Source organism: Mytilus edulis, chromosome 8 (genome assembly GCF_963676685.1).
Source record: "Mytilus edulis chromosome 8, xbMytEdul2.2, whole genome shotgun sequence".
NCBI classification, from domain to species: Eukaryota; Metazoa; Mollusca; class Bivalvia; order Mytilida; family Mytilidae; genus Mytilus; species Mytilus edulis.
Window position 1 is genome coordinate 25676671 of NC_092351.1, and position 13591 is coordinate 25690261.

General features: G+C 31.1%; 1 protein-coding gene across 1 annotated transcript; it reads left to right on the forward strand.

The window, feature by feature from the left end:
• The first annotated feature begins 124 nt into the window (after nucleotides 1-124).
• On the forward strand, nucleotides 125-12262 carry LOC139485228 (DNA repair protein RAD50.S-like). Its single transcript, XM_071269515.1, has 7 exons — nucleotides 125-237; nucleotides 2712-2774; nucleotides 3768-4028; nucleotides 7120-7315; nucleotides 10044-10127; nucleotides 10803-10895; nucleotides 11856-12262. The coding sequence occupies exons 1-7, from the start codon at nucleotides 215-217 to the stop codon at nucleotides 12105-12107; spliced, it is 972 nt and encodes a 323-aa protein (XP_071125616.1). The 5' UTR covers nucleotides 125-214; the 3' UTR covers nucleotides 12108-12262.
• Nucleotides 12263-13591: the final 1329 nt, after the last annotated feature.

The window sequence follows — 13591 nt, forward strand, 5'->3', positions numbered from 1 at the left end:
TCAACAAACAAATTAAAAAGTTAAATATGTAAAACAAAACAAATATTTTACAAAGAAAATGGCTATTGTTAAAAAGGATATCCTATAACTTTGAATTTAGTTTGTTTTACTATAAAAGTAAGAAATTGAAAGAGGAAGTAGTATATATGATTATAAATAGGGATTTTCTACAAGTTTACTTTTCGTTTAAATTTTACCTTTGATTGGGGTAACCATGTCGGCTAAAAGAGATAAAAGGTAATTTACAATAAGTATAACCTACATATAGTATACAATGCTACCTTTGAATACCTTATCGGGTTAAAGTCGTTATACTAAAGATATCATTGTTGTTCCTTAAATTATCTCTCAAAAATTCTTTGGTTTCAACATACTTTTGTACTAACATAAAGTGTACTCTCATCAGTATATAAATGTATGACTATCATCATAGAATTCTGACGTACAACAAAAATTTGATAAGCATTTACCCTACCACAAATAGGTTGATAGCAATATATAATAGCAAAATTTTTTATTCTAAAATCTTCAGAACAATTTTTATTATCTACATTGTTGTTGGGGTTGGTTTGTTTTGCATTGTACATTTGACTGTGAAGCGTGCAACAGCTTACAATTTGAAGCTTTTCACAATCAATTAAAACTTGACCATTGTATAATAAGGTCCAAAAAATAAAATAGTGTGAGACGTTAAATTATAAATACTGGAGTGAAAAATCACCTGATAAGGTGTTCTGTGTAAAATTCTTTCAAAAAAACCTTTAAATATCAATAGGATTTAAATTGGTCAAGTGTATTGTGTGCATTTAAATTTAACTGTAATTGGCAAACTATTGTGCAAAATACCAGTATGTAAACATTTGGTTTGCTTTATTTGTATTGTACACGAAGTACATCGCTTGGTATTGTACGTCTATGTTGAGCGAATGGCAATATTAAATTCAATTGGCATTTCAAGTTACTGTATAGATCTCACAGTTCATTGTTAGTGTTCTCTTTGTGGTCTGCGTTCAAGCTTTTGCCATTAGAGACATGGCTAAGATTATTAAAACAACTAAAATAAAACGTTGAATTGAAAGATTTTCACTGTCGGAAAATGTTTTGTCCTATATTGCAGCTCAGGAAATTTAACCATCTTTCGGTTTTTTTTGGCGCAAATACCCCTCCTTCTTAATAAAAATTTCAAAATTGTATTAGCGATTCAAGTTTCTGTGCCTCACAGTTCATTTTTAGTATTCACTTTGTGGTCTGCGTTTGGGCTTTGTCAATAGATATATGGCTATGGACATAAGAACAGCTGAAAAAAACGTTGAATGGCAGCATTTGCATTGTCGGAAAATGCCATGTCCTACAATGCGGCTCAGAAAAGCTTTCTTAATCGCAAATACCCCTCCTGCATGCTATAAATGTTCAAAATGCTTTATGATGCTATGTAATCTGCCCTTGAGTATGTAAATTAGCAATTTGTCCTTTTTTATATAACATTAGAATATAGCAAAGTGCTCTGGACCATTGAAACTGTAGAATTTGGTGATTAATTGAATAATTGTAAAGAATGAATGTAAATAATGTTCTTAGTAAGGGATTATCACATTGGGCAGACCTACTTAATATTCAAAACGACGAGTTTTTTATAAACGAGTTACAACTGCCCTGAAGCATACTTACTAGATTGAAAGGATTTATCACAGTGATTGGATTTGACTAAAATTTGCGTTATGAAACAAATAAAAAAATAAAAATAAGTCGAAGTTTACTGTTGCAGTAAAATCTGTGCCCATATTGTTATGAAAATAAATAACTTCAATTAATTTACCTAAAAAATAAACACTACAGAATAACTATTTCCAATATTCCGATAAAAAAACTTTTAAGTTCAATTTTTAAAGGCATTTTATTAGAACATTTCCAAGACATGATAAAATAGTTTTAAAAAGCTGGACTAAAGTATTGGCTGAGGAATAAAATTGTTGTTACTGAAATTTATTTATTTATTGAAACTGTATTTAAAAGAGGATAATACCTCGCTCAAATATTATAAGATTTAAATTCATACTCACAGTCAAGAATCGTATACTTTGTACTGCTGTGGAACCTTATTTCTTGTCTATAATAACACATTTTTTTTAATATATCCCAAATTAAAAGAAAGTCTTTTCATCACTAAAACTAGCCCATAAAGGAAATACTGCAAAATGAAGTCATGCATCAATTATAAACATTTAATTTACACCAACAGTGAAACAAATTCTTGAATACAACCATTAAGAGATCATTTACGCCTTGAGCACTTTACAATATTCTAAGTTTGTAAGAGAATTATACTCCCTTACTTCGTGATAAGTACTCGCTATCGCTCTTACTTAACCATGAAGAAAGGGGTCATCATTCTCTTACTTATACAACGTGGATGAAAATAAAACTTAACTGAATAGTTACGACCAAGATAACTGATCACTGACGTTGTGCATATCTTTAATTTAGTGAATATGTATAGTTGAACATTATGAAAATATAATAAATGTTCACTGAAAGAAAAAATAATAGGTTTTTTGGCGATGCACGGAATTTAAAAACAAAATGCTCTTTGTGATCACAAATAATAAATATCGTCCAAAAAAGGAATTGTTGCTTTGTAAAAACGTTAATGTCGAATAAAAATATAACTATTCATAGCTTTCTTTATTAATCATATTTTGTATCATTTGAAGGACTCTAGCTGACTGTCAAGCTGAAATTCTACAATTGAGGAAAGAAAGAGAAGGACTATACCAGTAAGTATAAAGACTACTCTCTGCCGATTTGTTTGATCTATTTTTTGTCTTTTATTTTCATTTTATCTTTGTTTTATATATCTTTTAGACTGACAGTACATTAGTTTATTCTTTTCCGTCGTTTTGACTGTTAACTGGTTAACATTTTTTAAGACAAAAAAATCACAAATGTTTGGCCTGCACAAGTTGTTCTTAGTGTTCCTTATATATAAAGGAAAAAGCAAAAACGCTATGTTACATTCGGTTGGTGTGTTTGAGCGTTTGGTTTTGCCATTTCACCAGGAGCTTTTCGTTTAGAATTTTCCTCATAGTTCAGTATTTTTGTGATTTTACTTTTTACTAAGAGACGACATCAGAAGTTCAATGTAGGACAACAAACTTAATTCATACTTTCACTGACCCCCCCCCCCCCCTCTAACCCTCTCTTAACTTAATTTGGGGGAAATTGATTGACCAATATTAAGGATATATATAAAATCGATGTCGATTAAACAAAACTTGCAGCAATTTTGACCACAACCCCCAAACTATAAGGACAAGCTAAAACGATATTTTGCTAACGGAAAGGAAAAAACGAAACGTTATTAAAGGACAAGCAAAAACGATATTTTACTAAAGCAAAAGCAAAAACGATATTTTACTTAGGGACAAGCAAAAACGACATTTTACTAAAGACCAAGCAAAAACTAAAATGCTACATAAGGACAAGCAAAAACGACATGCTATTAAAGAACAATTAAGGATTACAAAACATAGGAAATGATTATTTATTTCCAATTAGACAACTACATTGTTAGACCAATAAAGAAATATTTGAGCAGCATCAATTCAACAATTGTATAAATCCATATAGTATAGTAAGCTATAAAAGGCCCTTAACAGTCTATCAAATAGATCACTTGTCTGATAATTTACAGGCGAATTCATATTGGAAATAAAAAGTGTTTATTCAAGAGCGAAATTATATTTGAAACAAATAATGTCTATTTACAGACGAACACACTATGATGCTGCTTATATTACTCAGATGCACGTCGACAACAAACAGTTAGAAGAACAGCTAAAAACGCTTACGAAACACAAAAGTGAGCTTGAAAAATCACATAATAAAACCATGAAGGACTTGGTACATAATCAAAAAGAAGCAATAATAGTAACCTTAAAAGAAGATGTAAAAAGACTACAAGCAGAACGAGATGACAGGGACAAACAGATTGCAGACTTAAAAGCTGACAAAGACGAACTACAGTCTAAGTAACATTTTATTTTATATAATTATATGAGTGAAGACAGTCAAAAATCATTTTTGTTGTTAAATGAAAAGTATAAACGTGAAATAAACATGTCCCATATTTCTTTTAATCACACGAAGGTCCTAGCTGCCAAATTATTATATACAAATAGAATACAAAAATGCCTTGCAAACGACGCAAAGACATACTAAATAACACAAGTAACCCACTGAATACTAGCATATGGGCATTTTTCAATAAAAACGTACTTTCTTGTCCCAGCCACTTTAAAAAAAAATGTGTTTGATCTTTGCAAGTAATTTTTTGTGCAGTTAGTACATTGAATTAGATTTAACATTTTTAAGCAAAGAAACAGTTTATTTTTTAGAAGGTTTGATAAGATATTGGTCCCTAAATGGTCCAAAACAACCAAAATGGCATGTCCCTAGACCGCCTGTTCAACTTTCATACTCTAAAATATCGTAAAAAAATGTAGACATAAATGTTATTTTACTTAATATAAGTTCTTTAATAATTTAAAATTATGTTTAGAGCCAACATATTTTAATAAACAGCTTTTAACATAGGATTTTTAATTTCAGAAGGTGTGTCCCTGACAAAATGTCCACTACGAAACGAAGTCATTAAAATTTGCTAATAAACAGTTTTATAAAATCAATGTATTTTTTGTTTGCAAGAGATATAAACATTCGGGTTTTACAAAAGAAGTGATGCTTTTATAACGGCAATTAAATTGTGGGTAAGAAAAATGGAGCACATCAAATGGACCAGAGTGATACCGTATTTTTTTTTAATGTCTTCTACGAAACTGGTCAAATCTCCTTCAGTATCTGGTTTTAAAATTATGAAAAAAATATCAGTGTACAGCTTTATACATGCTTTGATGAATACAATCAGTCTTTTTAATATTGCAATATAGGAATTGCGGGGAAAAAATAAAACATGTGAATATGTCCCATACGAAACGGTCACCTACGAAACAAGTATGGGAGAAAAACGTTTCGTAGTGGACACTACCACTACCATGCAGTCTTTTTTTACTCTTTTTTTTCAATTATATTCGTGCAAAACAAATAACAAGGGTTAGTTTCATGTAATTTTTATTATGTATTTATTAATGTTCCGGCCATATGAGTATTTCGACCATACGCGTATGGTCATGACCATATGCGTATACTCATATGGCCCGACCATACGCGTATGGTCATGACCATATGCGTATACTTATATGGCCCGACCATACGCGTATGGTCCGACCGTACGCGTATAGTCGGACCATATGAGTATAATATTCGTTTGGTTAAAAACGGGCCGGACCATATGAGTATTTGGACCATATAGGTATTCTTTTTTTAAATAACATTATAACAGTTTCAATAATACAATTTTTATCTAAAAAAAACAATGATGGTTACATGACAATGTTTTTTTTTATAATTCAAACATTACGTAAAAATTAATATTGATGCCATAGTTAGTTTTCATCGCTAATTACATTCTTGCATGTAGGCTAGAGATGACATTAACCTCCACACGGTATCATATCGTTTTTGCATTTGCAAGTCTTGGTTGTGCACGATCCTTTTCATTTACACCTTTTGTTTGCAAGTGAAAAGCTAGCCTTTTTGTAGATGTGTACAGTAATACCGAGGTCTGGGGTCATTCCGATATGTCTAAGCAGCTCTAGATCTTAAACATCGTAACATGACTGCAATACACCATATTCACAAGACAACTTACACAAACTATGTTACTTTCTAGTGACTTCTTGTGTAACAGTTCATTAAGACATTTGGAATTCATTTTTTTAAGTCGACTTTTCTATTCACGCGTAATAACAAATCGGTATTGACCGACGGTAATGACCATCGGTTTAACATGTGTTTATTATCATGAATTTTGAATAGTAAGTAAAATTAACTGTGTGAAACTTCTAATTTTTATTTAGCTTATCTTTTTATTATATAATATAATAATAAAATTACCTATATGATAGCTTCTTTTTAATGAACGGTCATACCATATGGAGAGTTAGAAGTATTAAATGTAAACTGTACCAAAGTGTTAATTATCCCGACCATACGCGTACGGTCGGACCATATGAGTATATACCCATATGGTCATGACCATACGCGTATGGTCCAAATACTCATATGGGCCGGAACAACAATATAGAATAGGGTTGATGCCAACTACGTAATTTTTGGCCCATTACGAAACGGTTTTGTCAACTACGAAACGCATCAAAATGTCCACTTCGTAACATGAGTTGCACCTTCATATGTGAAGTTCTGTCTTATCTTTATCGATAAAAAATGGTTCGCCAATTCAGAAAAAAATGTGATTTTTCTAGTATATAAATTAAACAAAAAGGAATGTCTATAGGAAACATTTAAAATAGCAAAAATATGTGTGTTTAGAAGCAGTTTCGTTTGTCCCCTACGAAACAGTACACAAATTATGAAAATAATATCATTTTAAAGAGTATTTAAGATTGCACTTTTTGTTTACAAACAGGTCTATTATAAAGGTATTCAAAATAACTCTTGAAATTAAGTTTAAGACACGTTGATTTTCCATTTTTTTTAGGTCTGAAAGTCACGCTTTCATTGTAAAACGCCCATATATCAGTTCATCATTTCTATATTTTGCTAAATATTTGCAAAACTCTATAACATTGAAACAAGTCCATAATTTATCGAGAAAATATAAGATTAGTTAATATTTTTATAATTGATAATTTTAAATGGGTCATTAGAGGAAATGTCAATTGAGACACCGAGTATTATACATTGTTTTCAAGTGAAATGCAACAAGCAACCTCAGTTTGAACGAACGTATCGACCTATATTGTTTTTGGTTTTTTAAGATGAAAAGGAAATTTTTTTAATATTCAAAAACAAATACAGGTAGTCATCATGTTCACATAGTTTATTGCTTTTCCTTTCATGCCAAAAAAAACTGTCAAAATTTAGAAATCCTTTCAATTGTTTTTCAAAAGTTATATGCAACAAACATTTTACTTCCAGAGTAATTATTGGAAGTGGTAAGCTTTATGTATATTTTTAGTTTTTAAGTGATCCATTTTCCAGACTAAGTAAAGTTGCTGGTGAAAAGATGCTCGATAAGAATCCCCAAATAGCTGACCTGAGTGATTCACGTAGGCCACAGAAACTGGTGGAAATGATTTCTATTCTGTATGACAACAAATGGACAGACGCATTTGAGAAATCGGAAGATAAGGGGGACGAAAAAAATATTTGTATTTACTTATTGGATATATTTAAGGTATTTTCCTTCTTCCCTTTCTGGGAAAAGCAAGTTTAGTTAAAATTAAAATTAAAACGTCATTAAAGGTATATACAAAACAAAAACTAAAATCATATAATATACAGCAACAAACAGCAAACCCCAAATTACAGCCTCCTGACTTATGACAGATACATACAGAAGGTGACAGGGTTTACCATACAATTGTTCTTGCTTCAACAGTTCAATACCAGTTGTCCTCCTTGTACAAGTATGTACCATACAAGTGAACACACTTTTCCTAATGGTAAATGTTGGTACGGTTAACTTCATACTTGACAAACATGACATTACAATCATGAATGCAATTCCACCTAGGCACCAATATGTGTTTTATTAAACTTGAATCAATAGTATCTTGTATAAGAAAATGGACATTGTTATAGTATAGTTGGTTTCTGTGTGTGTTACATTTTAATGTTGTGTTTCTGTTGTGTCGTAGTTCTTCTCTTATGTTTGATGCGTTTCCCTCGGTTTTACTGAGTGTGAATTCGCATTACTATAAGACGTGTTACGGTACTTGTCAATCCCAAATTCATGTATTTAGTTTAAATGTTTAATGTTATATTTGTAATTCTCATCGGATTTTGCCAAATGTGTTGACGTCTTTTCTATTATATTTATGTGATATGGTAAATAATATTAATCACCGCATTCATTTATTAGATTTCATTTTGTTCAACGTAATCAGTACGATATTTTACGTTTGAAGTAAGATTCAAAACAAACCGGACATAGCTTTATAATATAGTTAATTGCTACCTTAGTTTGCTATTAATAAATATTAAAATGTGCATTGTTATTAAATGCAATATCAGTATTTAGTTCAAATATAATCTTAAATCAATCCTAATTCTATCTTATTCATTCATATGACGTCATTTTTCATTTTTTTGATGATCTGTTTTACAAATTCAAATGACGTCATCATTTTTTTGTCATTTTTTACAATTTCAAATGACGTCACTTGGCGTTGAGGTTTAAAATTATTCGGATGTGTCTACATTTTGTGTTGCAAATGTCTGGTTATGTAATGTATTTCAGTTGTTTCCTGTAATTAGTTAATAGTTCAGTTCTATCATGTACAGCTTTTGTTTATTAATTTTATAATTCTACTGCTTGCTAAAGTATAAATTATTCTAAATAATAAGGATGTTCTGGTAACTAACAGAAAACCCTGGCCGTTTTTGTCACAACTTTTTTGATCTTTTGGTCCTCGATGCTGTTCGACTTTGTGCTTGTTTCGGCTTTCAAACTTTTGTATCTGGGCATCACTTGTAGATCTTGTGTGGATAAAATGCACTTCTGGCGTATTAAAATTTTCAACTTGTTGCCTTTTGTTGGCTGTTATTCGTGTGTTTCTTTGTCAATTGTATTCTCCAATTTATTTATATTGTAGTCCTGTGGTGTTGAGTTGTCATTTTAATGTTATATTTCACATGGCTATAAAGGGGGTGGCATGCCACAAAACCAGGTTCAACCCGCCATTTTTTTTCTTTAAAAATGTCCTGTACCAAGTCAGGAATATGGCCATTGTTATATTATAGTTCGTTTCTGTGTGTGTTACATTTTAACGTTGCGTCGTTTGTTTCCTCTTATTTTTGAGTGTAAATTCATATTGCGATATGACGTGTCACGGTACTTGTCTATCCCAATTTCATGTATTTGGTTTTGATGTTATATTTGTTATTCTCGTGGGATTTTGTCTGATGCTTGGTCCGTTTCTGTGTGTGTTACATTGTAGTGTTGTGTCGTTGTTCTCCTCTTATATTTAATGCGTTTCCCTCAGTTTTATATAATTAGTTTGTTACCCCGATTTCGTTTTTTGTCCATGGTTTTATGAGTTTGAACAGCGGTATACTACTGTTGCCTTTATTTAGTTTGTAACCCGGATTTTTTTTCTCAATCGATTTATGAATTTAGAACAGCGGTATACTACTGTTGCCTTTATGTATAAGAGACGACGATCTCAAATATCCTTCTTTAATAATCACGTACCGTACGTATAATGGCCATCGTCTTCGTATACTTCAGACGAATGACAAAGAGCAAGTAATCGCTCCTGTTTGCATATAACCACAATGGCAGCCGTATCGCTCTTGAAGGAGGGATGTTCTACTAAAGTGCCTCGTTACTCGTATTAGAGTTTCCACTGGATCACCCATTCGCATTTGACATGACCCAAATTTTATCCGCCAAATATCATATTCTTTTCTACGTTTATTACAGTTTATATAAATGAATAACATAAGGCTTCTACCGAACTAGAACTAAAGTAAACTAACTATCTAACCTATGATACAAAATCATCACCGATAGATACAAAGCAGAAAAAAACATCTTAACCCATCTGATTTTATTCTAGAATATGCAGGCGATAGCATCCAATTGTGTATAGATGTTTATATTTGATAGACACAATAAATGATTATGTTTATACATATATCACAGCCACCAACTAGGGGGCTATTATAGAACATGAATGAGTACAGGTTTATATCATTACATAGAAATAGATTATCTGATATCTATTGTATATTGCACCAATTGTTTTCAGTGTTGCATCCTTGTATATTGAACAAATTGTTACAAACTGATTTGCTTGCTTGGAGAAAATCATAGATATATTTCTAAATTATTCACCCTGACAGTATTAAAAGTGTGTTGATCCTTACAAAGTCTAAAACATTGTAATACGTTGTTTCAGACATGCTGGATTTTCTGCCAGGAAACCTGTGAAAAACAGTCAAAAAATTTAGAGCAAAATTTACTGCTTGCATCAGAAAACAAGGTAATGTTTTGTAAGTTTTATATTGTGACGAAAAAATGTTGTTATCTGCAAAGGCCGTGATACTGATGAGTCTTTTAAGACGAAACACCTCTGGCGTACAAAAGTTTAAGCATGGTATATATGATAAGTTTATTTACATAACCCAATCAATATGATACTATTAGCCAATACTTTTAATATGGGTTTATAATTCCTAACATGAATTTTGAAGGCGTTTTTTCGTGTGGACTGTGAATGTTTTTTTTCCATCAAAATTCTACATTTTTATAACATGCAGTTGCAAAAAGAGGTTATGTTCATGGTCAACAGCCATAATTCTTTTTAAAGGTTTGTTATTATTGATAATTTAGTTGAGTTTTTTTTTTGTTGTGAAAATGATGCAATATCGTTCTCATTAGGGATAACGAATGTCAATTGTAAAAGTTAACAGCTTTATGGCCTTGGAATGGTTTCACAATCTTTTTAAAATGTTTATTGATTTTTCTGCCTCTTTTATTTTCAAAAGGTGGCTACATTGGTTAAATAACTGATAGTCAGTAAGACAGACAGAGGACGAATATGTGGATCGATAGAGACCAACACAAAGACGGATATATATATATATATATATATATATAGTTAGGTAGTACGAAAGAAAGAGAGAATGTCATTTTTTTTAATATTCCTTTATTTTAGGATGGTTTATATGCCTTATCACCCGGAAGCTCGAAGTTACTGAATGAAATCCGAAAACGTTCAGCTAAAGAAATGATGCCTAATTTGTACGAGGTTAGTGCACTGTCGAGAAATTGAGAAATACTTGATTCTAGATTTATTCCCCTTACCCTCAGTCAACAATTAAATTTTAAAGTTAATTAAGCATACAAATGTGTAATAATGTTCGTTTAGTTTAATTTTGATATCAAATGTGGGTTAAGATATTGTACTGGACACTCTTGGGTTAAGTATTCTAACTGATAGGATGCATTTCTGCAGGTATGATTGATAAAGATATTAGTGATTTTGAGTAATGTCAAAGAATAAGCAACCAAACGACACAAAAACTAAAAAGTTATCCAGACATACAGTTACCTTCAGCTGTAAACACGTATTTTAACACTTTATCGAATTATCACTACAACACATTGGGAATAAATTTAACAGACGTTTAAAGATAATAAGATAAGAAAATTCTCAAAAAACAAGGTGACTACAAACAACCACTAACTAATATCTCTTCAAACAAATGCTATATAAACGGCAACTTTAAATCTAAATCAACAAATGAAAAGAAAAGCATTAACAAATTTTGTACATTTGTAAGAAAAAGAAATAATATGTATTTTAAATTTATATTAATAAAAAATGTTTAATAACATAGCATTGCAATATAAATAACATGAATCGTGAATCAAACATTCTCGTTTTGTCTTTGGTGATACCTTTTTCGTAGTACTAGTCGTTAGCCTCATTCCAGTAAGTAATAATAGTTTGACAAGTAGCAGAAAATACCTAAACACTGCAAATAAAAACTACAGAACAACACGAACTACAACAAAACTGGTATTGTTCTAAGGTGCGTCGGAAGGGTTGGCATTTATTAGAGAATACAGATACCTCTGTAATTGTCTTATTGTTTTAGAAAATTGGATTTCAAATTATATAGTCGAACTATCAGTTTGTGCATGCCAAAAGTTGAAAGAATTCACCCTTTCCTTAAAAATAACGAAAAAACTGTTTATGTTTCAGAAATTTAAATCTGTGAAGAAAGATATAAAAGAAGATTTGCAAACCTATGTAGAAAGTTGTTTGGAAGTTTGCTGGTATAGTTCAATAAATGAACCGCCGATGCATTATGGGTTTGATGCAGAAGAACAGGCAGACGACTTCAGAGAATATACTCAAGGCGGGAAAGCAGTCGACTTTGTTGTTTGGCCAGCAATGTATTTGTTTATAAACGGGCCTATTTTGTACAAAGGTGTTGCACAGTATAAAAACTGAAATTATGTGTGAACAATGATAAATTCTAATAATGTTACCATCAAAAATACAAATATGTTAGCAGGTACATTTAAGTGTAATAAAAAGACAATAAAAGTGCATATCCACATTTTCTGAAGCATTTAATATAAGAAATAGCAAATGATTAATCTCAAACTCAGTATTAATTAATTTTGATGTATCATGATATATTTATAAGAACTCATATTATGCAAGTTAAGGAGGGGGTTAAATGCTAAAAAAAATGGGCTTAACCTGCAACATATATATATGCCTTTCGAAAGCAATTAACCCTTGTTATTGAAAACTCATAGGATTAATAACTGACTCCTGACAATTAGAAGGAAAATGCAAATATCGTTAACTTACTTTTTTCTTTTGTTTAAGGAATTGTCAGAAATTGCAGCACTGACGTTTGTGACATCTTTAAAAGCATACGGTGGGATGCTTAGAAAAATTAATTGTCCGTTTGAGGCATGAACTGATGACAACATCACGTTCGTATCATTAAATTGGAATTTTGGTTAAAATTTGTTGATAACACAGATCTTTTTTATTCATTTATTTTATGCAATTAAAACTGAGATGCATACAAATAAACAGTTATTCGAGGGAAAAGTCGCGATCGTCTGCTTAATGAACACTTACAAAATCATACTTGTTGTTCTTGCAATAAGAGGTGAAAGAAAACAAGGACCCCTCTCTAATTAAGAAGAAACTCAACGAACACCATTGTCACAAGACGAAAAACAAACAAACAAGCAACAACCTACAAAACATTTCTCAGAAACTTGATACAAAACAAAACGAACCATATCAAAACTTGGGATGATGAACTCGTTTTTCTTACCTTTTTCCGTAATGGACTTCGTTTATACTGATGAAGATAATATTATACTCATGTTTATAGTAAATCACTGGTATTTAGTAGGATAGTAGGAATACAAATCTTTATTTTTTAATCATAAAATTTTAAACAAAAGGATTTTTTTTGTGTTTGTATCTTAATTCCGTTCTAATTCACTTTGGGTATATTGCACAAACATGTTTTGGATTTTCCATGAACTGTTTTGTCCAATAAATTGGCAGTTTTGGGTGTATCGGAAGTTGATAATTTTTGTATGGCATTAATTTTAAACTTGTGGGGTTTTTTTATATTTATATATTCGGATATAATAAATTACTGTTTTGCACTGGTTTTGCTGAACATTTGATTATACCACTGAACGAGTTTTCCAGAGATCTAAAAGCCTGGGTTAACCTCACCGATTGTCAATGTGCTTCCTTGCTTGAAGTTATAAATATCCTGAGATGTTTTTCCTTTGGGAAATTTGTATACCGATGCATTGTTGATAGTCAATATTAATATAGATGTCATAGATGCGCTTCTTGTCCAGAATACTGTCGAATTAGTGTTGATCCTTTGTCTGTTGTAAAGCAAGTATTCTCAGATTGAGATGTTTCCCTCAAATAGACGTTTTTTA